At 44.4% G+C, this 26,360-nt stretch overlaps 3 protein-coding genes across 6 annotated transcripts; 1 reads left to right on the forward strand and 2 right to left on the reverse strand.

Moving 5' to 3' along the window:
- Positions 1–305: 305 nt before the first annotated feature.
- On the forward strand, positions 306–15,183 carry sytl2b (synaptotagmin-like 2b). Of its 4 annotated transcripts, none has more exons than XM_076036319.1 (20): positions 306–392; positions 1,676–1,855; positions 3,475–3,635; positions 4,049–4,160; positions 5,410–5,458; positions 5,597–5,699; positions 5,786–6,194; positions 6,267–6,436; positions 6,693–8,945; positions 9,878–9,979; positions 10,076–10,126; positions 10,205–10,251; positions 10,326–10,439; positions 11,318–11,484; positions 12,348–12,450; positions 12,568–12,729; positions 12,815–12,950; positions 13,053–13,161; positions 13,603–13,808; positions 14,228–15,183. In XM_076036319.1, exons 2-20 carry the CDS (start codon positions 1,755–1,757, stop codon positions 14,374–14,376), a joined length of 4,704 nt encoding a protein of 1,567 aa, XP_075892434.1. In that variant the 5' UTR covers positions 306–392; positions 1,676–1,754; the 3' UTR covers positions 14,377–15,183. The 4 variants fall into 4 exon arrangements, with proteins under 4 accessions (XP_075892434.1, XP_075892435.1, XP_075892437.1 ...); XM_076036320.1 differs by having other exon boundaries at positions 12,866–12,950; XM_076036322.1 differs by lacking the exon at positions 10,326–10,439.
- An 835-nt stretch (positions 15,184–16,018) lies between these two features.
- On the reverse strand, positions 16,019–18,841 carry LOC142895126 (zona pellucida-like domain-containing protein 1). The gene is made up of 10 exons (XM_076035920.1): positions 18,742–18,841; positions 18,418–18,644; positions 18,055–18,239; positions 17,893–17,965; positions 17,700–17,797; positions 17,537–17,617; positions 17,278–17,449; positions 17,044–17,166; positions 16,701–16,730; positions 16,019–16,553 (listed from the first exon to the last, which is right to left on the reverse strand). Exons 1-10 carry the CDS (start codon positions 18,839–18,841, stop codon positions 16,512–16,514), a joined length of 1,131 nt encoding a protein of 376 aa, XP_075892035.1. The 3' UTR covers positions 16,019–16,511.
- Positions 18,842–22,330: 3,489 nt separating this feature from the next.
- LOC142895055 (lens fiber membrane intrinsic protein-like) lies at positions 22,331–24,771 on the reverse strand. Its single transcript, XM_076035782.1, has 5 exons — positions 24,623–24,771; positions 23,722–23,897; positions 23,067–23,216; positions 22,636–22,770; positions 22,331–22,547 (listed from the first exon to the last, which is right to left on the reverse strand). The coding sequence occupies exons 2-5, from the start codon at positions 23,894–23,896 to the stop codon at positions 22,486–22,488; spliced, it is 522 nt and encodes a 173-aa protein (XP_075891897.1). The 5' UTR covers position 23,897; positions 24,623–24,771; the 3' UTR covers positions 22,331–22,485.
- Positions 24,772–26,360: the final 1,589 nt, after the last annotated feature.

Here is a 26,360-nt window from a genome sequence, read left to right on the forward strand (position 1 = left end):
TCTGGAGACACCTGCTGGACATTGGACGCCACTGCACCAATAGCCGACGACGCTTTTAATGAAATTATAAACCATAATCATAATCCCACCTTTTTGGTGTGGCATCATCTCACCCTGCCTCGGCGAAGCAGTTAAAAACAGAAAGCGACTGACAGAAGGGAGACAGTGTGCGATTTTTTTTATTTTATTTTTTTAGCCCAGTGCGTCCATCCTCGCCTCCTGCTGCACACCATGCATCCTCCAGCGGCGGCAGCAGCGGACCTGTGGAGGAGGTGACAACTTTTCTACCTTGTTTGCGGTCTCTGTCTCTCTCCCTCACTCACTCACTCACACACACAGCAGGATGGGAGCGGCAGGAGAAGTTCGAGACGGGCCCGGGACTCTGTTGTAAGGTAGGAGACAGCCGAGTCGTGGGACTATAGAGACCCACCGGAGACCGACTGGACATAAATAGAACTTTTACGCGCGTCATTGCGCTTTCCGGTAATAAGAGCGAGCGACGTGTTATGACCGTTTTTTTTTTCTTATCTCGTCTTTAATCAAATGAGTTTTATCTGCCAGTGTGTCCTCGTCTAACTCCGCTTATCTTCACGCCAAGTGTAGCTCTGTCACATCAAGTAGGGATCTGTCATATGGCGTGAAATGGAAATGGAAATAGCAGACTTTTTGAAACTGGAGTGTTGGAAATCCAAAAACAGGGGAGATGCAGTGCGTCAAAGAGCCCACAATGGATAGACTGGATGTAGATTGTAAAAATTCTAATTACTCCTTGATGAATGCATGATCATCTTGTACCCCTTTCCAAAGTCAAAAGTTTTTTTTGTTTGTTGTTCTTTTACTGCACCGATGCCTTCATGGCTGAGCTCCTCCAGGAGTCTGAGGCCTCGGCCACTCAGTGCATTTGTGGGAAGAGCAGTGTGTTTGCCTGAGTCAACAACAGGTTCTCTGAGCAAACATGTCGAGTTTTCACATGAAAGAGACAATGAAGTCGATGGTGTTCCGAGAGTCTGCGTGCCAAAGTAAATAAACTGAGGTCATCCCAAAAATGTCAACAAAAAAAAAAAAAGTCTTTCTGATGAAGCGTTTTGATCTGAACTCAGAGTGGATGACCTTCAAAATTGAGAGATGCGGTCGATAACGCAAACCTTACCCGGACACTAATCTTCGGCCAAGGGGTCACATACCAGCCCATTTGGAAACTAATGATTGAGGGATTGCAAGTTATTTTCAAAACCTTTCTTCCAACTGAAAGAAAAGAGTTTCTGAGAGCAGAAGCAGAAAAACAAGAAAGACGTGACAGTGCCAGACAGCGTCAAAACAGAAAACCTGTTATCACAGGAAATGTATTATTATTATAATACTTATAATTGATGATAATAATTACTTGATTCATTAACTCACAAAAACTGGAGGCACAGAAAGCTGAACAGCGACAGCAATACCTTGATGAAATAGTTGCTGATTCAAATGATTCCTATAGTTTCCCATCAGAGGCTTGTTGTTTTAAGAGCTAAACGACTCCAAAGACAACAACTTTGTGTAGCTTAAACCTCTATGGATCATCAATGCCGAATGTTTGTTTTTTTTCTTAATTGTTTTCTTTCAATGGACGTTTCGCTTTCGACGTGGACGTCGTGTCAACGTACTGAACCTTTGGCCGGACTTTGTCTGACAGCGACGGAGTCGGCTGGTTGGCTCTGGCCGCCGCGAAGCGCCTCTACACCTGCCTGCTGAGGGAGCTGGGAGGAGGAACCATGATTGACCTGAGCCACCTGACAGAGGAGGAGCAGGGGGCCATCATGGACGTGCTGAAGAGGGACACTCAGCTGAAGAAGGCCGAGGAGGAGAGGATCGGGTAGGACTCGGGCGGAACTCGCCGGAAGTCGAAACGCGGTTTCGGATCTTGAGAGCTGTTGAATCAGGACGAGTGAAAATGCCCAAGGTGACATTTGAATTAAAGTCATGTCATTGAGTTCATAAGCCGGTCCGCTGGCTGTGTCGCCGGGTTGAAAAGAGGCCTTTGTGAGGCGCCACCGCTCCTGCGTCCGTAATGGAATAACACAATAACTGCTTGGCGGGCTACAGATGCTGCCTCGGCTGCTCAGAGGACCTCCGTGTGAGATGTCGCAATTAGATTAGAGTTAATGGAACACGTGGGAGGCAATCATGCTGATCCGAGCGACAGCACAGAGACCCTTCAAGGCCTCTTTCCGTCCTTCCAGAACCCCCCCGCATGTGATGAAGCGCACGACCACATTGCACAAATTGACTAATAGGGAATTTCAACACAGCTCCTTTGAACTTCTCATATTGCAGGCGTGTCCTTGAATGCCCCAGGAAGGTGTAAAGTCGCTTCTTCTCATTCGTGCCAGCTGACAATTTATGGATATCATCCCTTTGTGATGTCAGAAAGGACTCTCATAGGTGGCTGACAAGAGCCTAGGGCCAGGTGTTCCTTCCTTCCTTACTTAAGTGGGTGCAGCAAAGCATCATATTCAGCATGTGGCTGTAAACAAAGGGGTAAATACAGTTTCCCAAAGATCTTTGTATACTTTTCTAACATGAAGTCACCCTCTCAGAAGATGTTTGGCTTCTCTTTAATATTTTAACATCACACATATGGTTCCAATGAATTCAAGGCATTTATCCGGACTTCCTTCCACGTTCTGAAAGAGAAGGTTTCGCTGGCCGGTGCACCTCATCCTGCATTGCGAGGACCAAAGAGTGTCATAAACAACGTGCTCTTCTGAGAAACTGGATGAGCCAAACGCTGCTATGTGTTAGTCCAGGGTAAAGAGATTAAGCCACTGGCCTGTAATGACGGGCAACACTTTTTCACATGACCACGCAGAGCTCCTCCACGGAGAGGAGCATTGTGTTGCGGCGCTCTCTTCTCGCCGCCGATTAGATTGTGAGCCCGAGCGGCGCGTTTTCTAAATTCCTTCATGTAGATCCATCTCGTGCGTCTGTTATGCAAATCGCTTTACATAACGAAGCACGAGGAGTGAAGCAAACATCGTTCTGAGCACAATGTGTATATATAAAAGAAAAAAACCTGATTAACTAACCAGTTGTGTGAGTCTCCTAATTTTGAGCGAGAGAACAGTGTGAAACGAAGCCTGAGAGATTTAAAGCCGGACGTAATGAAATAAACTTGAAAATCACAGTGAGGACAATGTTCTTGATTGTACTTTAGAATATTTTTCCTATCTGCAACAAGCAATTGGGATAATTCTTGAAGTCCTCTGCCAGTCTTTGACCATCTTGAGTTCAATGCTGTTTATTTTCTTTTTCTTTTTTTTTTAATTTAACGCTATTGACTATCTAGCAGCATCACTTTCTCCATTCAGAGCAGAAGCAAGAACATCCAGGTGTATGGACAGAAACTAGAGGAAGAAACGAAAATAGAGGAAAAAACCCTTTACCAAAGATTATATGATCTCATCTTGTCTTATCTTATCTCTTGTCTTACAGCAAAATGGAAAACATACTCAACACGGGCACAAAGCTGGACGTCAAGTGGAAGTACCTGACTGGGGAGTGGTTCTACGAGGCCAAGTCCCGCAGGCACATGGACAAGATCCACGGCTCGGACATCATCCTGGCCTCCATGAAGCAGCAGAGATCTCCACTGGGTGTGTCCGTCCGCGCCGCCCTGTTGACACACGGCTTGTTTGACGCCCGTGTTCCCACACTCCCATGTTACTCCCGTGTTGTCACAAAAGTCTCTGTGACACCAACTTAGGTTTCCCCCCTTGTAGTTCAGTGTGTGTCAGTGTGTATGTTTTAGAATGTTAACCGGGCGTTCAAAGCTCTCAGAAGGTGCAGTTTGGACCAGAAATATCAACAAATCCCAAAGGGGCAGAGAATTAAAAAATAATAATATAGTTATATATTGTTTTTTAAGTAGTGAAAAACTTTTTTATTTCCCTGCTGGATGTTTTCTGCTCCTGAAACATATTGCCTCAATCGTTTAAAAGTGTTTTGTTCCAGCTCGGTCCGACCATTTGGGACGCTCTAACGTTCTCTGTTCCTTTCCCTGCTGCAGACGGATCCCTCAGGATCGAGAGATCCAAGATGAACCGCAGCCGAGGCTCCGACGTCGTCCCGCCGAAAAAGCCCGCTCGGTGTCTGGAAGCTGTGCAGCCGCAGGAGACGAAGTAAACAGTCGCCTCCGCCGGGGATTTGCCCAAAGTGTCTGTCGTCATTGTGGATGTCTTGAGTCAGTCGGCCTGGTGGGAAGTGACAGTGTTGTTGACGGTGACGTCGACAAATCGAAAACTGAATTGTGACGGTCACGTTGTTGTGATTGTGGGACGTGTGACTCCTGAATCTCACACATCTGGCCAATCAAAATGAAGCAATTAGTCCAGTTGCGCAATGACATGGCTGCTAGGTGCCGACTTATTCCATGGGATATGCTGATCAGAACGAAATAGTGCCTTTGCTGCTCCTTGTCTCTTTCTCCCGTGTGTGTCTTGTGACTCATCTTGTGTAAATAGGCGGTGCTTACAAGGAGCATGGCTTCTTTTTTTTTTCCTTCTTGCCAGCAAGCAGCTGACTGTTTTGTCAGATTGCTCACTTTGGCTCATTAATGTGGTGCGCGTCTGTCTGTGTGTTTAAGTGTTTAACCCAATAGAGCTCCTGACGTATTTGCCTCCACCAGGAAGTGCCTGTGTCGCTTCTGGAATAACTGCTAAAACGGATCAGGATGCCACCGTCCGGCCTGTTCACAAGTGGCGAAAGAAAACAGAAATTCTTGTGCTCTCTTTGGGGCTATGTGCAGGTAGTTTAGAAGGTGGTCGAAGCTTTTAATAACCTAAAATGTGACGCAAGACGTAAGTGTTTATTCAAGTGAACTTCTGAAAATGCTGAGATACAGTCGCCACCCTGCTTTTACACATTAGGTCAATATTTGATTTGGTTGAACCTGCGAGCACCCGGTTCCTAAGCACGCAGCCGACTCGAGAACTTCCTGATGACTCTTGAAATTCTCATTCTCGTGATTTATAACCAGCACAGATGCAGTTATTTCATTATTACAAGCAGCTTCGCCTTGCCCGGTCATATGAATCCTGTCACCCGGACCACAAAAGAGACCCGATGGAGCTTATTATTGCATCAAGTGTTTCCTACTTTTGGAGCTCCTTTGAAATTGTGGTTGGATGGGCTGGTTTCCCTCCCGTTTCATGTCAGCGTTAGTTCCGAATCAGCGAGCGCCAGTCATGCAGGCTGCATTATACTTGACGGGGGAGAGTAACAGAGTATCCGCGGCAGCAGTGTTTTGTCACACGCACGTTGTAAGCGCGTTATGCTCCGAGTTGAATTTGATACCTCGTGTGACGCTTTGAAGAATTTCCGCTTCTGTCACACTAACTTCTCCCACTTGTAATTTTTTTCCCATCACAGTAACGCAGAGCAAGGCAGCGCCGCCTCTGTTGTCCACTCTCCCAGACTGGTACGCACGCATTTATTTAGCCAAGCGGCCCAGACTTTTTTTTTTTCTGCACAATTTCTCTCTACTCAATGGAACCTGCTGCAGTTACATTTCTCAAATTGCTGTGAAAACATTGATTTTTGTTATTCTTGCCTCCAGCCAAGGCTCAACCCTTTCAACCGAGCCTCCCTCATTGTTGTGGAGCAGCATGAAAATAACAGCGGCTTGACAGCCGGTCGAGAGCAGGATTCATCCGACACAGGTTGGGGTTGAAAACCACATATCTTGCACTTTTGAAGCCTAAATGATACCAGTACAGAACTTGAGGCCGTGATCTTCTCCACACAGAGCACGTGCCTCGTCTGAAAAGCCAACCAGGAGAAGAATCCAGTCTGACTTCAGGGGGCTCCATCACATCAGAAACCTCCTCCTTAGGGTTCCGGCCGGTGCCCAAAAAGAGGACGTTTCTATCCAGACAGACGTCCAGCGTGTCTGAAATCAGCGGCCGAGGCTCCGACACTCCAGGAGGGTCAGTGACCGCCGCCGTCCCTGCCCCCAGACGGAGCACCCAGCGGGGGTCCAGCGTGAGCTCCGTCCAGTCCAACCTGGATGAAACGCCTCATCTTGTGTCTCGGCCAGCGCAGCCAGTAATAACTCAGACGGGCCCCTACCAGCAGCCTCTCGCCGAACCACATCAGACTCTGTCCGTTTCCAGTTCTGAGAGAGAGCAAAGGCCGGTACTTGTAGCCCGAGACAGGTCAGTTTACCATTCGCAAAGCGAATCACACCGAAAAACTCCAGCTGAAACTCAAAGTCTGCCCACTTTCAGACCCGAGAGCACGAGGAGTGATTCACCCGCTGACAGAAGCAGCGTGCAAAGGTGCACTGAGCCATTTCATGAAGCACGGAGAGATGCAGCATCACTTTACACGGACAGCGTTCCGTATTCAGATTCAGAGATAATTCAGCGGGAGCCGAGTTTGCCTCAAAGCACAACCGGTAAGTGTGGGATGCCATGTTTTGTACCACATGTTGCACTGCAATCACTTTGTTCACTTTTCAGAAAGTGTGAATTAAAATGGATTCGTCCTTGTGTGATGTCACAATGGGCAGTGATACCTCACCCACCCACTCTGAGATTTTTTTTTAAAGCCATCTCGGTTTTGCCCCTTTGAAAAAAGAGAAGAAACAGGAACATTAATTTATGGCAGGAAGCTGTGACTGAACATTTTCTCTCTTTATTCACTTTCTTCAGGGCCGATCCCTCCAGTATCTTATGATCTCAACTTCATTGACTTGCCCGAGAAGCAAACCAAAAAATCAAATCAGACCAATGTTTTTAAATTGTCAACCCCAGCCACCAGCCCGTCTGGAGAAGAGGACTCCATCGCGAAGGTTCTGGACTGGTTCAACCGCAGCACTGACAGCAGCGACTGGCTGGACCACGGCCCGGAGTTTGTAAAGAGCCCCGAAAAACAAGCAAAACTCAGCAAGTTGAAGGGCGAAGACACGTTGAGAGGAGAGGCCGCGGATGTTCTGAGCGACCTTCTCAGCAAAACGGCAGATGAGGATGAGGAAGTGAGAACGACAGACAAAGTTGACAACGCAGGAGCGGATAAAGTGCAGGAGCTGAAGATTGACACAAGAGAGAAGATGCAGTTCAAGGAAAGGGAACAGGAAGTCAAAAAAGATGAAAGACAGCCAAACCAAGTCTCACATATGAAGTCATTCTGGGAGAAAAGTAAGTTAGGGCCTAAAATACTCATCAAGTCGATGATGCCCAAAGACAAAGGACAAAAGCACGCTCAACCCTATGTGGAGGAAGAAGAGAAGAACGGGTCTGAGATGTCCTCTGGCCCTGGGGTCTACTGTAGAGAAGTGACTTATGGAGCCAAAGGAGAGCCGCAATCGGTGATCACTCCACAGAAAGACACCGTAAATGGCAGTCAGCCAAACAGCAAGTCAGAAATCAACAATCTGGTTGTGAATTTATCGGCTCCAATTATCTCAGAAGACATTCCCCAAGTTTCAGACCAAAGAGTTTCTGACAGCGAGATTGTGAGCTTAAGCAGACTGAGTCCACAACCAAGGACAACTGTTAAGTCCAGAATGTGTCAAGCATCAGAGGAAGTTTCCATGGTCCAGTCTGAGGGTGTTTCCAAACAGCCTCATACTGGGCAACCCGTGTCTCAGCCAAATCCCGATCTCAAAATAAGGCACAGCCCAGACAGTGAAAGATTCTCTATGAACAAAGATGTTGCAATGTCTCCTGAGAGTCAACAAAGAAAATGCTCAAGCAGGGAAGCAACCGGGTGGGACAGCGACGACACAAGCCTGGAGTCAAGCATGTCGCAGAAACGAAGGGAGGCCACGTCGGCCAGAGACAGAGTGGACGCTTCTAAAGGCACAGCAGAGAAGATAAAGCAGCTCAGGTCTTTCTGGGAGCAAGAGAGACTCTACATGGGCAAACCCAAACCTCTCGGGGATGGCAAGGCCAACAGTGGAACGAACCAGGCTAAATTGAATAAAAGGTTTACAAAGTCAGAGTACGACCTGAGGTCGCTCAGCTTTGAGGAAGAGGTCCCAAATTTTACTGGTGTTCCCTTGAACCAGAGGATAGAAAAGACGTCGCCTAGCCTGTCCGCTAGCCGGTCACAGTTCAACACCCTGCGAGAGTTCTGGGATGAGGCCTCCTTAGACACCAAAGGCTCGTTCTCCTCTGACAAAAACAAAAGCCCCAAAAAGAAGGAGCCAGAAAACACCCAGCTTTCATCAGAGGAGTCCAAGACTAGTGAGTCTGAGTTGTACAACCATAAAATCAAAGCGGCTGACTCTCAGTCTTCGCCGCCTCTTCAGAATCGGGGGAAACCAAGAGCGGTGCAGCAGAGGGAAGTCAAGAAGACCTCCAAAGATCTCAGCAGAGAGGAGAAACCCGTCAAACCACTGAACAGTCCGGGGAAAGAGATACGCTCCAACAAAAGCAGCAGGAAGGACAGCTTTGAGACTTCAAGCAGCAGGGCTAGCTCCATGCGCCGCGCCACCAGCATGTTCATGCTGTCCGTACCGCAGGACAACAGTAGAACCCAAGCTAAACTGGATAAGAGTCCAGTCCAGTCTCCCAGCAGGAGGCAGCGGCAGGGTGTCGATAAAGCCGCCTCGCCAAAAAAAGCATCAGAGGACGCAGAGCCTCAGACCCCACGTGCTCGAGCGTGTGTTCCCAGAGACTACCGCCACTACCTGGGCATGACGGACCAAACCTGCGTGCACACCTCTCTGGCCCCGGGTCCTGAGAAAAAGGAATCGGAGGAAAAGTTTGAGTATGACTTGGACCTGGAAGGGCCGGTCAGAGCCAGCACTCCAGTGAGCTCGGAGGAGCGCTACGGTCGAAAGAGCAACAAGCTGAGTCAGCGCCCCCTACGGAGCAACTACAGCAGCTCCGACACCGGTCAAGAATCGTGTCTGAGCAGCCCAACAAACAGCCGCGCCAACTCCAGGACCACTTCAAAGCGTATGCACCATCTTGAGTTTTACATTAAACTGTTTTTTTTTTTCATTTGTTAGCACCACATCAAAAGCTTCGAGTGACACTATTTTTTGAACAAGCAAATTAAAGTAAACATAGTGCAAAAAAACAATTTTGACACATAAAACAAATTTGGGTTTTGAGTAGGACATCAGTGTCAACATTTGTATTTATGTGTTTACTTAATTATTTACTGTAGTTTAAGATTAGGAATAATGATGAGGGATATTTTAAGTATTAGAGGTTCAATATTACGTGAAGAAAAAACTGAGGCTAGAGGCAACTAGCCTCTGAGACCACTTCATGGCCCACCTTTTTAAAGCTAAAACCATGCATTAGCCGAGCATTGCGTGGTGTGAGTCAGGGCTAAAAATGCTGTTTTGTTTTTCCTGAGTAATTAATCCTATGAGGCTGCCCCCATTGGAATTCAGGATTTTAAAGAAAGATCTGAAAATGTCTCCAGTGCCCAGCACGACCCAGAAGACTGGAGACTGTTTATCATCTCTTCGACTCATATCCTGCAGCGGCCGTGATATCATGTCCGTGTTCGGTTATCTTTATTGACTCTAGCACATGTCTGTCAACACCGTGTGCCTGTGCAGGTGGCTGGTCATGTTTAATTTCCAGGCTTAACAGTGGCACAAACTAACTTCTCTGTTGGCTTAGTTTTAATGGCTTTTGAGCAGCAGTCAGTGCAACTAAAACTTGAATTGTATTTTTTTAAGTAAATGAGAATACTTTATTTGTTGACACATACTTCATGGAAATGAAGGCAAATTTCACACCGGATAAAAACTTGCATATTAAAGAAACTTAAAACTCATTTTTTTTTTTTTTATCAAGAAGTATATGTTTCAGATATCTGTTCATTGACCTAAACTCAATCAAGACAGAGAGCCACCTCATCTGTTCTGCAGATGATACCCTGAACCCGGTGAAGAAAGCCTTGAGGAGAGCCGAGGCACGGCCCAGGAACATGGCCAAAAGCATGGAGGACATGCTGACGTCTCTGTCCCCGCGTGAGCTCCAGCTTCACTCTTACTTCTCAAACGGTGAAATGACAAAGATTCTGTTCACGGTCGCCGCAATTTACACTTTTTCATCCCCCACCTCAGGAAATAAAAGAAGGCAAGACACGGCGGCAGAGAGCAGACGCATCAGTGAGGGTGAGCAGAAAATTGCTCGGTCGCCCTTCAGCTTCTTTTATGCGGTAACACCGTCTCCTTTGTGTGTTTTGCCCCCAGACCAACTGAAGAAGAGCAAATCGGTTCCCATGGACCTACAGGAGGAGGTAAAGCCATTCCTGCGCTTCTCGCACCCAGTGAGGCCGTAGCTTCTGTTGCCACCCTCGTGTCTGTCTTGCAGGGTGACGTTGACGACACAGACTCCAGCTGCGGCCGCAGCAGCAGCAGCAGCAGCAGCAGACTAACCAAGGCCAGCACGACCACTAACCTCAGCAGCTCGTCTGGCAGGACGTCTGTATGTTAACACACCTGCTTTCACTGCCGCTCCACGCGCTTCAACTGCCTGTCACCTCTAATTTCTTTTGCTTGGTTGTTTGTTTGTGAAGTTGTGCATTTTTTTTTTTTTGCCAAATTCTGCCCTGGCTGTCTGCCTCTGTTAGTCTCATCGCTAATAGTCAGTAATTGCATTCCTATATAACTACTACTAACTAAACTACATTAGATAGAGCATGACACAACTGCTAATGCTGTCTACGTTACTTTAGCCTAATTAGCAGCAAAGCTCACAAGGCGATTACAGATGTTTTTAATGCACATTTTTTAAACTTTAACAAAGAATCCTAATTTTCAACTCAATTTAGTGCTCATTAATTATTAAAATATGGCCAAAACAAAGCTTGGATATGTTAATGCTGATTTGTTTTTGTTTTTCCTTTCAACACAAATCAGCAACACTCAGCAACAATAATACCAACACTGAGAGTTGGAAAAAAAATAAACAGTAATGTCCCTCATTATTAGTAAAATTTTAGCGACAAACCCTGCATGTGTTTACTCATCAAATCATTCACGACTCACACAGAAACAGATAGTCATATTTTATATGTACATTGTTTTTTAGATGTATACTTAATACTAAAAGAATATCTTTCAGCGGCTGCATGGGAAGTCTCTTTTGGTGCCGCTGAGTTGTCAGCAGAATAGCTGTGGTTGACTTAAAATAGTGCCTGTTTGAACCTTTTGTGCCAAAGAACATTCACACGGATACCAGCAACCAGGGTTTCATACCAGACCTCCACATATCATGTCTAAACATTAAAAAAAAAAAAAAGTTATCTTTTTGATTCTACTCACTGTCAGTTTAAAAACATTTGGCGACTCGTTGGCTTGTAGATGAGTGGAAGTATGATGACCTTGTACAACGACGACGGCAACTTGGAGGTGCAGGGAAGCATCCAGTTCTCCATCAACTACATCCAGAGGCTGCGAGAGTTCCACATCTTTGTGGCCAGCTGTCACGACTTGGCTGCCGCCGACCCCAAAAGGGGCCGATCGGACCCGTGAGTAATGTGTCCGAGATGCTTCTGTATCGAATGAGAAACTTTACACAGAGGTTTAAAAAAACAAGAGGTCATATACTGTTGATCAGATTCTCTGCCCAGTTGAAATATGCCATGTCAGACACAGTTGTTGAATGTTTAAAGATCGTTTGCGGCCGTCAGCCTCTTTGGTTTTCAGTAAATAGTCATTCCTGACGCACATTGTGACTGACGTTTCACTGCACATCAAATGATTATATACACAAACACACTGCACCAACACAGTTGTTACTGATATACTGATGTCAGCTTTCTGTAAAAGGTTTGTGCTTTTGTTGTAATTCAATTATTAATATACAATATAAGCTAGTATTTTGTGTTTATCAAAATGGTTTTGCAAAAACCCAGTGTGTAACATTTTAAAGGAACCTATCGGCATAAAATGTCTGTAAAAACGCAAATGCATTTCTTAGTTACGTATTGTCTCCAAAAGTAAATTGCTTTATTTTCTAATAATAAGGACATGTGTTTACATAAAGGACAGATACACTTTTAGGGAGTTGGTCATGTCATGTATTTATATTTTCAGCGTGGATCATGACATAGTTTTGTTATTAATGACCTGACATCACAGCTCGGAAAAGAAAAAAATTAGATAACATTGGACCCAAGGGACAGAAGAATATTTTTTGCAATACACTTTTTTACTAATCTATATACTGGACGTTTAAGTTTCTAAGAAATATATTTATAGAAACTTTGATTTTTATCACCATGTAATTAAGGTTTTGTATCGTTTTAGCCAACAATATGTTTTAAGGCCTTTTACTACAACTACTAATATAATGTAATTAGAGATTTTGTTTGGTTTCCTCTCTTACAAGATACGTGAAAAGCTACCTGTTCCCTGACAAAGCCAACCTGGGGAAGAGAAAAACGTCCGTGAAAAAGAAGACGCTGAGCCCGTCATTTAATGAGATCCTCAGAGTAAGACGCCGCAGCGCGCTCCGCGTCACTGTCACACTTTCCCACGCCCGGTTTGTTAGCGATCGCCGCGCGGCTGACAATCGCAGAGCAAAATCTCCCGGCTCGCTGTCGTTGCAGTATCGTGTTCGCATGGAGTACCTCCGAACCCAGACGCTCATTCTCTCCGTGTGGCACCACGACACCTTTGGCAGGAACAGCTTCCTGGGTGAGGTCGACGTGGACCTTTCCAAGTGGGACTTTGACCACGCCCAGTTGAATGACTCAGCCCTGAAACCCAAGGTTAGAAGAGAAACACACCTTCTGGTCTGTTTGTTGACTCCCCTGGATCGCATGGAGCTCTTATAGCGCCTGTGTATGATTTCAGGAGCTAAGGCTGGACAAACTTATAAGTTACACTCAGTCCAACGTTTTTCAGACCACGCCCACTTTGACGTCTTCAGAGGGCCGGGGCGAGATGAGACTGGCCATACGCTACCTGCCGCAGATTGTCCACAGCGGAGGTCTGCACCCCAGCTGTTAAAAGAATGTTCAGTCTAATCCATTGTACTGCAAATGGGTTTTTATTTTTATTTTTGTTGCTTCTTTTTTTTTTTTTTTTAAAGGAATGTCCAGGGAGCAGTCCGCTTTGTACAGTGGGGAGGTTCACGTTTGGGTCAAAGAATGCAAGAGCCTGCCTCTCATCAGAACCACCATTGACCCATACGTCAAGTGGTATGTAGGAAGTAAATCCAAAGTTTTCTACTGTGGGACAGTCGACAAATTACCAGCAGTAATACTTAGTGGCTAACAAATCAATGTCATTTCTTCCATTTTTCATGCGCGATGCAGGAGGGTTACAACTTATTTATTCACTTTTTTTGGCATCAACTGCCAACTTGTTCCGCATAGCAGGATGACAAAAAAAAAAAAAAAAAACATATTTGGAGCTCCTGTGGCTTAGAATGAAATACGCTTTTATTGCCAAACAATTACAAAACAGTTGTACAGTGCAATAGAATTTTGTTCCTGCTCTTTAATCACAGTGTAACAACTCTATTTCATTTTTTCCCTTTAAACACTGATAATACTAAATAAAGTTACAAAACACAATCTACTTGAATGTGTCGTGTCAGCCTGATAAAATGAGGTTTCCTGCCTTGCTTTGCTCTCCAGCTTCGTGCTGCCGGACACCAGCAGGAAGAGTCGACAGAAGACGCGTGTGCTGCGCAGGACGGTCGACCCCGTGTTCAACCACACCATGGTGTACGATGGGATCAGAGACCCCGATCTGGCTGAGGCCTGCGTGGAGGTCACCGTCTGGGACCGAGACAGGCTGGCCAGCAACCTGCTGGGCGGCCTGAGGCTCGGGGTTGGAACAGGTTAGTCTGAGAGAGAGCAAACAGGCTTCAGATATGTGCCCCAAAGCTTCATAGGTTAATTTCTAAGGTCCCATAGTGTAGCTATTTTTTTTTAGCTCTCTGTTTTCTGTCCTAAAATGTCATGGAGCTCTCTAGGTTAGACGTTAGAAGATACCGATGAGGTATAAATGCCCTTTGGTACATCATATAGTGCTGATTTTGAGAGCTTTGTGTTTGGCAAAATTACTCACTGAATAATTGAGCATAGACTTGCCATTGTAGGAAAGGTCCCTGATAGGCCAGAGATACATAGCATTGTTAGAAGACACTGATAAGGGAAATGATGCACAATATTAGACCTGCAAGATGTTGGCAGTTAGGTTGTTGGGCCCTGTGGCTAAGCGAGGTGCTAACTGTACTCAACCATTTCCTTTCTGTAGGCAAAAGTTATGGAACAGAAGTGGACTGGATGGACTCCACCCCCCCTGAGGTGGCCCTGTGGGAGAAGATGCGGGGCAGCCCCAATGAGTGGGTGGAGGGCGTCCTCCCGCTCAGGATGCTCAACTCTGCCAAAACTGCTCTTAAGTAGTAGAACTGTGGCAAGATCCGGTGCATCTAGTAAAGCAGATTATATACATTTGACTTCAAAAGCAAAACGTGTAATATACATATACTAATTAAAATATTGCAAACATCTGAAACACTGATGCAATTGAATAACGATACCTGTCTGATTATCAGTTTTTTTTCTTCTTTTCCCATCTTAAACTACAAGTATTTGTATAGTTTTAAAGTTATTTCTTCCCCTCCTTTAAGAAGGTAGACGATAGATAATCCCATAATTCTCCCACTTCTTTTGAATGAACAACTTGAATTGTCATAGGCTATGCTAAAACGCTGCTGGTGTGTATGTGTGTGTTAGTGTTTGCTCCTTGCAGTGTTCATGGTGGTTTGTTAATGACTTAAAGTAATAAGAGAATAAACACCAACCAAAGATTTCAGATACCAGATCAAATGATGCAAACCAAGTATTGAGGCTTCAGTTAAAGTGCCCACTAACAATTTCTATGTTTTTTATATATACATGTATACAGACATTTGTGCTGATAGGTCTTTGCTACTGAACGTTTTGAAAATCGCAACACAGTGGTGGGTGTTTGATTGCAGGCCTTAAACGCGCACAGCTGTACCGGGACTTGGTTAATATGCTTTGACGTCTTTGTATGCAGCGACAGTACAATATCAAGATCATACATGGCTCAGCTATTCATAGGTAAAGAAACCACGGGTTAGAGATTGGTCAAAGAAAATTTGGCATTGTACTAAAATTCTTGTAATTGTAATATTGCAGGTGTTCTTTGGAAACTTTCTTTAATAAATCAAATATTTGCATCGATGGTCATTGTCTATGTTTTTCTTTGTCCTGTGGTTCTCAAACAATCTGGATCAGGGTTGGGTTTTTTTTGCACTCAAGTATCAATGATAACTCACAGGCTGATCTGCTGGTCAATTGAAATACTTCCAGTTACTCTTTTATAACATAATCAACCTCATTTTGCAAACCCCTTTATATGACTTGAGTCATGATTAAATGTCTTTGTTTTTCTATTTCTATATTTTCCTCTGGAAACAACAAACAGATTGTGAAACTTAAATCTAATTAAGGCATTCAAACCGCGTTCAAGTGACTGAGTCTGCTGTGACCCGTCAACGCCACTGACCCCTGCCGACCTCTGACAATGCCCGCCGACCCCTGCTGACCCCCGGCAAAGCCTGCTTGTCAGGTGTTGATGGACTCAAATGCACGACAACCACTGATGCAGTTTAAGAGGTTTATTGAAGAGTAGCGGTCGGGCAGTCCAGGGTCGAGAACCAGTGCAGGTGGTGAGAGAGGCAGGCGAGATCGGCGTCGGGGACGGGCGGAGGCCGATAACAGCAACAGGATCCAGACGGGGCAGACGAGGAACGTAGTCCGAGGCGAGCAGGTCTTCACTTGGCTCTTGGTGTCTGCTTTTGTTCTGGGTAGGTGGCGCTGTAGAGCCAGATTCCTGGTGTTTGTGAAACGTTTCATCATCATGGTCTTGTCTGTGTAACACTAAAATTCCCAAGCCACCAACATTTACAGTTTTTGACTTTGACACTTTAAAAAAAAAAATAGTAGATTTAGTTTAATTTGTGAGTTTAATTGAAATAGCACACTTCCAGAATTCTTTCAGCATTGCATGCATGAACTGTATTCATATGGAGTTTATTTGTGTCCACAGCTGTCTACACTACTGGTTTGATGTTGTTTTTGATGAAAAGAGACATTGATATTGTTTAGAAAAACAGAAAACATCATTGACAATCTCATTCGAATAAACAGAAGACAGAAGACATTTACGTTACAGATATCGATACGATTCATTAAGCACAGAAGCATTTACAATACACATTTTGTACAAATTGCATGTGTTTTTCCCAACCACAGAGCACCATCTAGGACTACTACTGATGCTGTCTAAATGCAAAACAAAGTGATAGGTCTTCTTCCTCAGCTTTTCTTGCTCAGATGCATTAGGATAATGTTTCCTCATGACAAAGTGTTTTAAAAAAAAAAAATCTGTTGTTGTTGATGAGGCACGAAGACGATCCACTGTGAGTCAGCTGGTGCTACTCAATGATGTTTTTCCCTCCATTTATCGTCCATTCCAAAGTAATGTGACGTGGCGAGGGTGAATGTGGTTAGGACACCAAGGCTGCTGCAATCAGCATCAGATGGCAGACCTGTGTGAGCAGCACACATCAACAGCAGATACTTCTTTTATTTATTCATCTTTTGTTGAACCAGATAAAACCCACTGAGAGAGGGCTTTGCATTTGTAGGTTTTACATTTATATGTAGCAGTACTTGTTGCACATGTGACGTCTTACCGTGAGAAGTGGAGAAAATCTGGGCAAGGCCTGAAAAAAATGACAGTTCCTTTAATCAAATCACATACTTGTAACAGAATAATAGAAGTCTATAATGTCCCCAGAATGTTTTTGAAAATCAAATTCTTTATTTCATCTCATTGGAGTCCCGAGAAAATGTAAGTGTGCCCGAAATATATAATGACATTTAAATAAATGCTTCAGGGTAGAATTAAAAACCCAGTTTTCAAACTTCTAGACTTCTCATATTTACTTCTTCCAGCTCATATTTTGGACCTCTGCCTTGTTCAGCGGCTTGTTTCTTTGATCTCACTGGCATAGTGACAGAACGGAGTTACGTTACCGCCGAGGACACACTGGTGCGCTGCTCTCCCACGACAATGGCGGGCGAGGTAACCGTAGCGTTGGCGGACACATCCTGGTCCTGATCCTCCCTCTTCCTCCTTTTGCCAGATTCTCCGCAGCTCTTTGTGGAAATGAGGAGAGACAGTCTACAGTCAGGCTGCACAACTCTAAAAAGTACATATTTGCAGTATTAAAATGCGAACCGTGGGAAACTGGCTCGCTGTTTACTCACAGGCAGTAATTGGCTGCACACCGACTCCTCGCAGAGCCGGGTGGCGCAGTGCAGGTAGAAGGTGGAGATCCTCTGATCGTTGTGCTCCACGAACCTGAAGGCCTCGAAGGAGAAGCGCGCCTCCTGGGACGCGCCGTTCAGCTCCACCCGGGTCTGATCGTCACGTGTACACCTGGGAGGGTAAACAAAAGAAGCGTCTCACAAAACGCGGAGCCCGGAGGTGACTGGGGCTGTCTGCGGGATCAGAGGACCCACCCACCCAACAAAAAGGTCATAGTAGGTGCTCGTCATCGGATACGGACTTGTCGTGGCGAAGCATCTGTCCAGCAACACGTTGAACCTTCGAAGTACAAGAGCTTTTTTTTTTAATTCACGAAAACGACTGTGTACAGTGCGGTTATATAACGACTGCATTTGACTACCTCTCTGTTAGATTGGAAGCTTTGACAGCGACGTAAATCTTGGTCTTGAGGTTGAGTCCTGTTGGGGGCATGATTAGTGCCTGCTGGTACTGGTCATCCTGTTGCACGTGAAATAAGAAGGAGAAAAAAAAAAAATGTGTAAGTGTGTGAAAATGCTCTCCAGACTGATTCTGCTCAGCTTCTCGGGCCTCACTTGGTAGAGGTGCATGCTGAGCGTGCTGAGGAAGGTGCCGTTGTTGTCCCTAATGGCGAGGTTCACTCCTGATCTGCGTCAAGGAGAAAATCAACGCATGTTTTCAGTGTTGCTTCGAGAGATTCGCGGCAGTTGGGCGTTTTGCTACGCAGCAACACTCACACGCCCAGCTCGGTGTTGTTCAGGAGGTACTGCATCGGGTAGAGGCACGAGAACATGTACTGGATCTGAGGGCGGTAGGTGATGGTGCCACTGGAAGGGTCCATGGACGTGACCATGCCCGAGATGTTGATGTACTGGACGTTTGAGAAGTCAGCGAACTCGCCGCTTCCAATCTGAGTGATGGTCTGGAGACAACAGAAAATGTGTTTTCCAAAAAGAACATTTCCTTTAATTCCCGAACCGGGAAGGAATTTGATTAAAAACTGCTAAAACAATATTTGATCTGTGTCGCTGCCTTGTCTAAATCACCTTTACATGCAATGGAGATTTTGTAAAACAACAACAACAACAACAACAAAATACCTTAAAGTTGTTGTTGCAGGCTGAAATGGATGTTTCATTGAGGGGAAATCGGAACTTTAAGACTGGCGGGTCGACCGTCCAGTCAGCCATCCCATAACACTCGGCTTTGTTTCCTTGATTATTGACCACCATCATCGTCTCGTTGTAAAGAGCCTGGTAGATTGGGCAGATGAAGATGCTCAGGTCCATGTACCGTGTGCCACACGACACAGATATGTCATCATTTTCTAGTGTGGGGTAGGGGGAAACAAGAGGAGGGAGTAAAACAGGGGCATGGACGGAGCTGTTGAAAAGAGCGTCAGTTCAGAATCGAACGGTGCGAACCTGGAGATCTGTTGGTGGGGCTGAGGATGCAGGCTTGGGGTGTCTGAGCCTCTGATTCAAAGATGAGAGTCAGATGCCACAGAAGGAGCAGCAGCCTCATTTCTGTTCTGAGTGAGGACCTGCGAGAAAACACAGAGAGATACTCTTTAAATTCAACTCTAGTCTGTTTACTTTATGCAATGAGGTAATAGGCCTGCACATGGAAGACAACGAGAAGCTCATTGCAAAACAAAATAAAAAATAAAAAAATAAAATTGTGCAGGGTTTAATAAAAAGTAAAAAGCCAAGTTTACCTTGTTGTTGACACAATTGTTGTAAATGTGTGTTTATCTCCTACCAATCATGCACCAAAAACAAATATTAAAGACACTGGCAATTTGATCAAATTCAAATACTAAAATGAGGGGCTGTTTTAAAAAAGCCCCCAGAAAAGTTTTTTTTTTTTTTTTTTTTCCTTCGAAAATTGCGTCTCTCTGTCTCTAAGGTTTGAAGTGACTGAAATAAGTGAAGTCAAAGTGCTCGTCAAAAAGTTCAACCGACCTGCTGCAGTGAAGAGGAGGAGGAAGGCTTACCTGGACGTCTTCATTTTGTGTGTAGCCTTTGCTGACCACAGTTGCTGCTCTTATACTGTTGTTTCCCACTGGGGGCGTGTGATGGACTGTCTAGCACAATGGTGCAACATGAGCAGCAGCCTTTAAACATTCCATCTCACCATCTCACCTAATATTTGACAAGAGCTCTGTGTTTTGAACGGCAAGAAAATGTTCACAGCATCCATTTCCTGTTTATCTGAGTTGACCGCAATGGCAACGTTCAAATATTGACTTGAAACTCAATAAAAAGTGATTCTCATAGAAGATGAATATGAATTAATCTGTCGCGATTGATGGATGGTTGCAATAGTCAAGACGATGACAGACACATTTTCCAGGTTAGATTCTATGATGTTTGGCGCCATTTCATTTTTTTTAATTGTATTTTCTATCTGGCTTTCATGTTTTGGCAATGCGGTTTTTTGATGTTTCATGTTTAAAGCAGTGTTAGTTTTCCCTTAATTAAAGAGACTTTTTAAAGAGACCTTCTGCAGAACGAGCTGCTTTTTAGTGTGTTCTTTGAACTCAACTTTTTAAACTATGAGCCCGGTGAGCATTGCCTTAATTTTGATTCGTTTGATTTTGTGCCCTACAAGAAAAATGGAACAAAGTCATATAGCCATGCAAACCTGACTGGCATTTAGTGGGAGAAAGTTCTGCTTGGGAAAGCAAAATAATAAACAATGTTTTGTTGTTGTTGTTGTTTTTGTCCCGTCAGAAGAGGAAGATAAGGCGTCCCAATACCGAGTGTTTCAGATCTCTTAATTCGATAAGAGTGCCATTGTTGTCCAGAGTGCAAGTTTTGTAAAAGATCTGTTTTTTGTTATGGCCTCAGGATGAAAACTTTAATTTCACTGCGGTTTTTGTACAGTCACAAGCAAAGGACACACCTATCTGGGAGAATGTCTTTTGTGCAGCAACGTTACTTGAAAGGGACTTTGGACCAAGACAGGCCCCTGGGGAACGCCGCCACAATGCACCAGGCTTGTTTCAGACGTATCCGATGTCAAATGCCAGTTTTAATCTCCCCTTTGTTGTCCAATTCAGCATTTGTCTGCAAGCTACGCCATCAGCGTGACGGATGGCACATTTCTTAAAAAACTTTGACCCAATAACGGTGCCCCAAGGGATGTAATCAGGCTCGATCTGCCCAGCGGCAGATTGAGATCCGGATAGACGGCCAAATTCAGATGTTTACCAGAGTTCTTGATAGGGGAAGGTCTTTGTGGCTGCCCTTTTAAATGTGGATGGAAGACGGCAAGTGCGTGACTGGACTCTGGAGTTTGCGTGGCTGTGAACAGAGGGGACGAGACAATGTGATGAATGAGGAGTCAACGGAAGAGCACGGAGAGGTCCTCCGAGGATCACCGTCAAAGCAAAAGTCTTTTGAATTTGTACTGTGCGTTAAGCTCTCTGATTTCAGAAAAAAAAAAACAAACATCTTGCATGTTAAAAAGGCCCCTGTGCAGTAAAGGTCAAGCATAAAAGACGTTCAAGTCCAAAATAGTTAGCGACGAAGGGCCAGCAAGTGAAGCAGCAAAGGATTTACTGCTCACTTTGATTGGGATGATTCCACTTTGAATCTGTTAAAACTTTGACTATTGCATGATAACAAACACCTATAAAAGCATTTATATGGTGTTTTTCCAATACCATTATCAACACCTTTGCCTGCTCATTGTCCGATAGTAAAGTCCTCAGGGTCATAAAGTGTAAGTGTAAATCAAATTTGCCTTCAGAACTGATTGGCTATCAAGCTTAGCACAAGCCTTGCTAGTATACTGCAATGCCATATGGAAAGTGTTTGCATCTCCAAAGGATGAGAACCAGAAGCCAGACCTTCAAATGACCTACATGCGAGTCTGCACCAGACGTGAGGACTAATACAACCTGATTAAACATAAAAAGTGGCCTGCTGATTAACCCATTAAGAGAAACAACTTTCTCTGTCAAAGCAAACTCATCAGCGGTTTGTCCAATAACAAGCAGTTTGACCACGTTCTTAATGTGCAAGTGTTGCGTATGACGTTGTTTTGCTCATTTTCACACAAAGCACGAGGATTAAGTCATCACGCATACCTCACACGCGTCCGACACATGGGAATGTCATGTGTCCATGAATGTGACTCAGAGCAACGTGAGACAAAAGGCTTCACACCTTCGGTGTGAACAAAGACACCTATGGATGTTTACAATCTGGAAAGACTGCAGGTAAACCTCAGCGGGCCAAACGAGGATCCTGTGACTGGAGGCAGGTCAACATGCATCCACTGAGAAGACACTAGGGAGCTTCACAGAGAATAGACTTGTCTTCTGCTGCAAAATCTATTACATAATGACATAAATGCCTTGTGTTTTCAGAAGATCTGGAGTCTGATAGTTTGACTCGTATTGCTTCATATTTTGACTTTGGCATCTGCACGTGTTCTGATGGACTGGAAGAGTTTTTCCAGAACTTATGAATCACTATTATACTTTATTTTGCCATTTGACACACATATATCCAAGAGTGCTGTCACATGGTGAATGGCAGGGTTGGAAGCAGCGTCAGTGATGACTTCCTGTCAAGAATAACCTCACTACACCACCCAGGACTTCAAGCTTTTCCTGCTTCTCCCGGTACAATTCTCTTTAAAAGCAAATTAAGTGCCTCTCTTAAGAGTTGAACCATCAACCTCTTGATTCACAGTTGCATACACAATCTGACTGAGCTATTTATCCTGATAGACGCACAGCTTTGTTTCTTCTTCCGAGTCTTTGCCCCCCAATTAAATCACAACTTTCTGTGTCTTCTATATTTCCTGACTTCAAAATACACCGAGGATTGAATCACCAAGCTCCAACACCACAGTCCACATTTGATCACACTGAGCTATTTGTCCTGGAAAAGTCATGTTTTCAGATTCTATGTTGTTAAAGACTATTGGAATTGTGCTGCTGCCACTTCCACTGACACACTACACCACAGACAGACAAGTCAACAAATGAAAGACGATTAACAACACTTTTCTTACTCATTTATTTTGCTCTTGCGTGAACAATCGTCGATACAAGTGAGTGAAAAACCTTTAGGCTGGATGCATTAATTTCTCTGAAACATGATTCTTTGCCCGGTACTGATGTGCGAACGAGCGTTAACTTCAATGGCCAGTCAGCGGGAGTTGGAGTTCCTTGGGCATTCGTGCATCCGGTAGGCACACATGTAGAAGATACCTTCAGGGGGTGAATGGGGGAAAAAAACAGGTGTAAGATGACAAACACTTACTCCGACAAGTGTGGTCACCTGCGTGAAGATACAGACCTGAGAAGAACGTAAGCACCACAGCCACCCAGCCCATGATGTACGACCAGGAGAAGCGCCAGCTGCCATAGCGTTTACCGTAGTAGTTGACCGTCACTCCGGTGTACACGGCCATAGCCAGCAACACAAAGAAGCCTGGAGGAGGAGAGGTTACACGGGTTACTAAACAACATTGGATAACAATGGTATCAGGATACAACCACTCTGGTAGTTCCTGCACAATGAAGAGCCATTGACAACCAACAGTTGTTTATTATTTAGCACTGAAACAGCAGAGTAAACAGTCTTCAGTGGTCTCATAGAAAATAAGAGACTATGTCCAGAAAAAACATGACAACATACTTTACTCAGGCCTATTTAGAGTGATTCTTTCAGTGACAAAGGTCATTAAAAGCAAGCCGGCGAATGAATTCTTGGCCGAAGAAGCTTACAGGAGATGAAGAAGAGGATGCCGGCAGCGAAGGTCTTGTCAAAGCCGTCGAAGGAGGAGTAGTGGATGAATGCCATGACGCCGATGACGATGCCAATGAAACAGGCCAGCAGGGAGAGGATCATGAAGGCCCGGGTGGCGTCCCAGTAGGCTGTGGGGGCGACAGCAGAGGAGCCTGAGTGCTGACAGACAGAACTGAATTCACACTCCAGAGGTGTTCGTGTCTACTCACGTTGCCCCCCACCCCCCCTTGGATTTGACCTGCTTTCTAAGTTTGACTGGCGGAGATTTAGCTGCTTTTCTTCGGCGCCAGCTTGCCATCTAGTGTTCGGCGATGGGTTTGCATCTCATTGCGTTTCTCTTCCTTTCCCAAAAATGTGCATAGTATATACTTTAAAATCGCTACGTTTGGTCACAAGTATTTTATATTGATGCAACAATGCATTATATCTGTCATACTGGTCTATTGTAACATGAGATTGATATTACGTCGATGTTCTTCGCTCTTGACTATTATTTATTTGACTGCACAGTAGCCGGGAGGGAGGAAGCCCCAGTGTGTGCAAGGGGTGAGTGCCGAGGTCATGGACTGGTTGTCAGCAGGCTAATAAATATAAATGAGGGTCTTCCTAGGGGATACACACAGCAATCCTTACCAATACTGTCTGTGTGTGTCATGCATTTCCCGGGAACGCAGTACCGCCACAGGCCCTGGTGCATGTAATTGCTGGAGTGGCGGTACTGCATCCAGTAGTCGGTTGCCGTGGAGACGATGAGGAGAATGTTCCCGACTCCAGCGCAGAACAACCCACCTCCCATGAAGCTGTACATCCTGCCAAAAAAAAAAAAGAAAAAAATGCTGGCGGTCATACAGAAAAAAAAAGGGCAGAGAGCGGGTCAGGACCTTGACACAAGCAGGGGGCCCCCTGCCGTGCCAATTAAAGCAGGCACGTCCTGTGACAGAGCATTTGAGGGGGCCATGAATAAAACAAGCTCTGAATAGATTCAGCAGGAAGACAAAATGTGTTTTGCAAGTGACAGACAAGATACGGAAATTACCAACTACAGTCAGGCTGCATTTTTCTCTCCTCACACAGAGAGAATCATATTTTTCGTTTCGATATTCATTTCGTTTTTGATATAGAAGTATATTTACGACATCATTTGAATTTCAAAAGAAAGTAATCAAACTTCCATCCATTCCATTTTTAATACCCGCTTCTTCCTGAGCTGAGGGTCACGGGGGTCTGCTGAAGCCGAACGCAGCTGTCACAGGGCGAAGGCAGGGTGACACCCTGGACAAGTTATCACGCTTTCAAAATATAAAAGTACAACATATTTTCATATATAAGGAAAATATTCAAAAATATATAAAATATGTCAACATTCTTCAGTGTTTAGACGTCTCCACAGTTTCAACAGTTGGAGATGCTGAGTGACATTCATCAGTTCACCAAATAACAAACAACTTTCTGTCTGTTCTAAAAAAAAAAAAAAAACATCAGACAAATACACAGAAGCCATGTTGCGCATCACCTTTGCAAGTCGGTGACCTACCTTACTTGCTGATAAAGTCAGAGATTCCAAATTATTCGGGGTCGTCTCAGCACAGAGGAGCGCAATATTGCCCCGAGTGGCAGGAAAGTTTTGTTTGTGCACAGGAAACCGAGCGAGCAAGCGGGCCGCCGGAACAATGGAGCGTGCTGAGCCACGGCCAATCACAGGGGATGAGTTTTGTGCTTTAGGGAATCTGCTGAAAACACAAAACTGTTAAAGCGCTGCGCACATCTCCGTAATACTGATGACACACGGCTTTTAATTCAGAATGCCGCCCAGTCACACGCGGTGAACTCGTGGCCTGCGGCGAGCTCTGCCCGCAGCCACTGTTGGAGAAACTCATTTCATTTTCTGAAATGTAAATAACAACAATAATAAATAATTATACTAAGGCCTCGGTTCGGTGTTTATTGGTAAATGATGCGATCATTGTGGCAGTAGGGCAGTATGTGTAATGTTCATATTTCCATTTTTAAATTTTAATTTCTTATATTTTCTATTTTCTTTTGTTATTTAATGGTTCACATATACTTTCTATATTACTTGTTACAATGTTTATAATGTGCTGCTATCCACTTTGATGCTGTAATGCTGGGAATTTCCCCACTGTGGTTAATCAATGATTATCTTATCACATCTTATTCTATCTTATAGTTTTTATCCTTGTGTTTTTCCTTGTCCAACTTTTCTGCATTTTTGTTTGTTTGTGTTGTCATTTTGTGCAACATCTTCCAGATATTCAGTGACTTGCAGACACCGAGGCCCTCGCAAGCGTCTCGGCCGGGTGTCTCCCAGAGTAACAGGTGAAGAACGGACGCAAGGTGAAACTATTAATCTTACATTACGCCAAACTCGTTCAAGTTCAAGTGTTTGAGCTGGCGCGACGCCCAGAATAATTCATTTCATTAGGGGACGGAAGAAGAGCTCAGGCATTTATCAAATTAAGCATATTCAACCGTGAACCCGATGCACAACTGACAGTGCAAACTCAAGGACAAGCACTTGTTTGATCAAGGGTGGTGTGAGCTGGCAGGAATGAGCTTCAGTGTAGATTATGGACACAGCTGAGCGTTTTTCTTTGTTTTAAATAAAAAAAAAAAAGAATGAAGTATTAGTTTCATTAAAATCAGATGATGAGGATCATGGCCACAGTATAGAGCTGATATGAAAGGGTAATGAATCTGTTGTATGTTGTATGGTAAGGGTGGTGTGCTTGGCTTGTCAAAGCGTGCACACTTAGGTTTAAAAAGAGAGCAAAAACAGCATTGTGGATTACTTTACTTACTGTTGAAATATACGTTTACTGTGAATTGAACGGGAAAGGACATAGAACAGTAGCATCATGAAGTGAGCTTCTACACCAGAGGGGTTTTTCCCCCTCACATTAAGCTTTGTGTCCCATACACGCAGCTTCCTCTCAACTTAAATAACATTCTTAAATTTCATCTTTTTTTTTTTTTAATGTTAAGGTATTTTTTACCCCTAATGGCTTAATCAGCATTTAATAATTGTGAATATTAATTGTTAGCCCCTGTTTTGCTGATGTCCAATTTGAACTCAGCGTATCTCATTAAACCAGTGGTGATGCAGGGTAAGAATCCAGAGCAGAGCCACATTCTGTGTTATTGCAAGAAGAACCCGCTCTATCTGCAAACAAAAATAAAAATGACTCACAAATGAGGAAAACGCCTCATTGCTTAAGCGACTACATTAATTCATGCCAATAGATCAGATGAAA

This window comes from Nelusetta ayraudi, unplaced genomic scaffold (genome assembly GCF_046127955.1).
Source record: "Nelusetta ayraudi isolate G7.1 ecotype Tasmania unplaced genomic scaffold, CSIRO-AGI_Nayr_v1 ptg000048l, whole genome shotgun sequence".
Classification (NCBI taxonomy): Eukaryota; Metazoa; Chordata; class Actinopteri; order Tetraodontiformes; family Monacanthidae; genus Nelusetta; species Nelusetta ayraudi.